The following is a 4,000-nucleotide window of genomic DNA, read 5'->3' on the forward strand; positions in this document are numbered from 1 at the left end:
AAGAACAAAAAAATAATAATAATATTGATTATCTTAATTATATTTTCATCTTCTTTCAGTCATCATAAATATTCTCTGAAAACAATTTAAAAATGATGAATAAGAAAATGAAAAATCACCCTCTTCCATTTCCTGAACACAAAAAGAGAAGGGGTTTGATTATGATTATGATTATGCGTGCAGCGTGCATATCACTAGTAACTTACATATACATTAACTAATTAATTAATTAGAAAAGAATAATTTAGTACTTGGTGCAGCACTGTGATTTGTCATAAGAAGGTATATGAGACAATGGAGAGTGAGTGTTGTTAATTGATAGAAGCTGGCGTGAGTAGGTAACAACATTCATGATGATTATGAACTGTACTGATCATGCGATAGACAAAGGTGAAATTACATATTAGCACCTGACAAATCACAATGCAAAAAAAGAAAAAGTTAAAGTTAGAATTAGACAAAGAGGTTTGGAACCAAAAGCAAAATCCAAGAAAAGCATCAGAGTTTAAAAAAATTAATTAAAATAAAATAAAAAAACTAACCTTTTTTGGTATATGGGAAATGGGTTGTCTCTATCAACCAACCTCTCTATTTATGTATGAATTTCTTCAAAATGACTTGTTCTTGTTTGACCAGTTTTCTGAACAGTAATAGGTTGCATCATGCATGTAAGGTTTCTAACTCAGGTAGAAAATTCATTGTAATTGTAATGACACAAAGGACTTCATGATTATATCATAGAAAGATGCAAAATAGCTTATATTTTCAGGATGAATACTTAGCCTGAATAAACTATAATTTCAGGTACATAAGTTATGCTTTAGAAGCAAGAAATGTGAGCATATATGATTATATATGAACAATGGATAGAGAAAGTACTTGAATATGCATGGAAGCATCAAATATGTAAAACCCTGCTTGCTTCACAAAAAGGTTAGTTCTGTATATCCGTGGGAATATGGAAAAAGTTCATTCACTTCAATTCTAGAACGAGAAGAACAACTCATACTTTTCTTCATTCTTCCATGACTTGACTCAACTTCAGCCCAAAATATGCCATAAACAGGCGTATGGTTTGAGAATCTTGATTCTCCATGCACATAAGACCCATTACTATTGCATCCAATGATGAACCATTACTATTGCAAAAGAATGATCAATGTAAAGACCCAAAACACTAAGTAGATATATTATCATGTATCGAACCAAATTTCAATCGGATGATGATAATGGATATCTAAAATTGAAGACAATGTTTTTGATGAATCATGTAAGAACATATTGCAAACAACTTAAGCACCAATATTGCAGTCAATATTGCCCTTCATTGCCTTCTTTCTCATAATAATATTCTAGTGCTAATCAACAACTAAGCATGAAAGCACCCTAAACACTGCCAAATAACATTCAACTGCAAAAATATATTGATGGAGAAGTACAAAGAATCATGATGCAGTAGCAACCAAGAAAGAGATACTGAAATAGGAAGTGCATATACAGAAATAGGAAGATACTGAAATAAGACAGCACAAACAAGTATCAACAAGTGTTAATCCTGTGTTACTCTAATTCTAAGACAAAAGAAGTATATACAGAAGAAGATATTTATTCTCTTTTTTATGTGGAATTCTAACCTCAGGTTAATATCCTTTGCATAAGATGATGATACTATAAGGAATGTTCCAGTCCCAAACATAAATGCTGATCTTAAGATATCTCTCCACATGATTAAATCCACTAAAGAATGACATAAATTAAATAATAAATTCCAGACATTACATCAAAGATTTTGGGTACAATTTTCTTTCTTGTATAATAATTCTGAAATGCAGATAAACAAATCACCTAGACTCTGCAATTTGCTCTGGTTTTGTGGAAAGCTTCTGTATGCTTCTGTCTTTGGAACTGCATGGTGATGATCAATTAATTAGGCTTCACAAAATCCAGATTGAAAAACAAACTTATAAAACGAAAATCAAAAGACCTTACTTGAATTAGTTTTGGGAAAATTCTGATAAATTGTGGATTGTCTTCTAACTGGAGGAGATTACTTCACAGTAATAGGGGAAGACACTGGCCTCTCATTCCTTTGATGAAATTGTGTAGTTGCAATCTTTTTAGGTTCTGATTCATTCACAATCTTGTGTTTTTCTTGTTCCTTCACAACCGCCTTCTTTAATGGTTCCTTCACAATCTCTTTCTTTTCAGGTTCATTCACAATCACCTTCTTTTCTGGCTCATTAGCAACCATGGATTCTGGTACACTGATTTCCTTGACAACAAAGCTATTCTTCTCTATCTCAATATCAACAGCTTCATCCACATCTTCATCTTCCTCTTCGTCTGCGTTGTCTGAAGTGCTTGAAATGACCTTGTCCTGGAACACACCAAAATCCTTGCAATTCTCATCCATTAGGATATTTCCACAAACACCATCATCTGGTCCTGATCCTGATTCATCAATTCCATTCAACTGCCATCTCATCTATGCCTCTTTCTCGTCTCAATTGCTCCCCTGAGCACAGGCACTGCATCATGTTCTTCAAACTCCTCATCTTCTTCCTTCTCCCCTACCTATTTTCATTTCCCATGCTTTCTCAACTCACCCAATAACTTCCCACAAGCCATAACCGTTGAACAACTGTCACATATCAAATTCAAATGAAATCACAAAATCATCATCGAAAACAACAAAAACTATTTCCATTTCCTATTCAATTAAACATTTAAACTAAATTAGTTTTCCAAAAAAAACAAAACAAAACCGGAAATCCCAGCCATATGTTTAGGGAAATCATATCAAAATCACACCATCCGAAATTGAAAAGTAATAAGAATTAAACAAATTCAACGGAAAAATAAGTAACATCACGAAACTGAAGTGAAACCGATACAAAAATAATAAATTCTCTAAAGAATCAAATAGGAACCTCGTACATGACTTCGGTGGTGAATTGAATTGAATTGAGCTCTCAACTCAAGAACCGGTGGAAAAGTTGGAAACACAAAAGAAGAAAAAGAAAATTTGAAACTGAAAAAAAGAAAGAATAAAAGAGAGCTATGATTAGAGCAAAGTAAGAAGTAACCTTTTGGTGTTTGAGAAAAAGAAAAGTAGAGGGAAAAATCCGAAGGGAGATGAACAATAATGGCGATTGCTGAAATTCTAGCAATGCATCCATTAATTGAGAGAGAGCGGAGAAGGACCAAAGTAAGAGGAGCGATGGCGGTGCGGCAGCAGTGGAGCGACAGCGGCACAGCAACAACAGAGCGCCGCGGCGGCGCGAGCAAATGGTGTGACGGCAGCACAACCGTGACGCCGGCAATGGAGATGAGCGTTGGTAAATTTGGGGTAAAATGAGGGTTGGTGAGGAATGCAGAAAAGAAAAGGATGAAATGGGATTTGGGGGGTAAAATTGTGTTTCTGAAGTTGGAGGCGCGAAGTAGGCATGGGACTATTGTTTTTAGCAATAAAAATCGACGGTGATATTGTCGATTTTAATCTGAAAAAAAGTAATGCATTTTGCGTCTATTTTATACATTAAATCCACACCACTTATTTGCTTTTAGAAAGCAATTTAGACCGTTCAACATTATCGACGGAAGTGTTGTTGATATTTTAAATATAAAAATAGACGTCATTTCCATCGATTTTAAAATAAAAGTAATTTTCAACACTGCTTCATCGACAATATGATGATAGTTAAAAACATTTTAATGCAGCACAAAAAAATTGACCACATGGCTGTCAATTTTATTATTTTAATTTTAATTATCTTTTTTTTAAATATCGACAGCAAGCCGTCGAAAAATATCGACGGTAGAGATAGCCGTTGATTTTTTGCGTCGAAAAATTCACTTTTTCTTGTAGTGGAAGAAAGAGGGCCTTGTTGAAAGCGTGGCATGCCAGCAATGGGGGTGCCACGCTAGTTCAAGTTATCAGAGAGGAAGAAGAGAGATATTACTTTGGCGTGCACTTGAGTTTGAAGGTATGGCACGTCAG

At 34.5% G+C, this 4,000-nt stretch overlaps 1 protein-coding gene across 7 annotated transcripts; it reads right to left on the bottom strand.

The window, feature by feature from the left end:
• LOC112750251 (uncharacterized) lies at positions 1 to 3,435 on the bottom strand. 7 transcript variants are annotated; one of them, XM_072216306.1, is made up of 6 exons: positions 3,087 to 3,435; positions 1,990 to 2,641; positions 1,846 to 1,905; positions 543 to 640; positions 252 to 410; positions 1 to 132 (listed from the first exon to the last, which is right to left on the bottom strand). In XM_072216306.1, the coding sequence occupies exon 2, from the start codon at positions 2,483 to 2,485 to the stop codon at positions 2,048 to 2,050; it is 438 nt and encodes a 145-aa protein (XP_072072407.1). In that variant the 5' UTR covers positions 2,486 to 2,641; positions 3,087 to 3,435; the 3' UTR covers positions 1 to 132; positions 252 to 410; positions 543 to 640; positions 1,846 to 1,905; positions 1,990 to 2,047. The 7 variants fall into 7 exon arrangements, with proteins under 7 accessions (XP_072072407.1, XP_072072408.1, XP_072072409.1 ...); XM_072216307.1 differs by adding an exon at positions 880 to 1,139 and having other exon boundaries at positions 1 to 410; XM_072216308.1 differs by adding an exon at positions 880 to 1,139 and having other exon boundaries at positions 1 to 410; positions 2,931 to 3,374.
• Positions 3,436 to 4,000: the final 565 nt, after the last annotated feature.

The sequence above is a fragment of the Arachis hypogaea genome, chromosome 15, assembly GCF_003086295.3.
Source record: "Arachis hypogaea cultivar Tifrunner chromosome 15, arahy.Tifrunner.gnm2.J5K5, whole genome shotgun sequence".
Taxonomy (NCBI): Eukaryota; Viridiplantae; Streptophyta; class Magnoliopsida; order Fabales; family Fabaceae; genus Arachis; species Arachis hypogaea.

What these genes read in the sequence shown, in the direction of transcription:
- LOC112750251 (XM_072216306.1), bottom strand. Translation starts at nt 2,485, where the DNA reads ATGAGATGGCAGTTGAATGGAATTGATGAATCAGGATCAGGACCAGAT.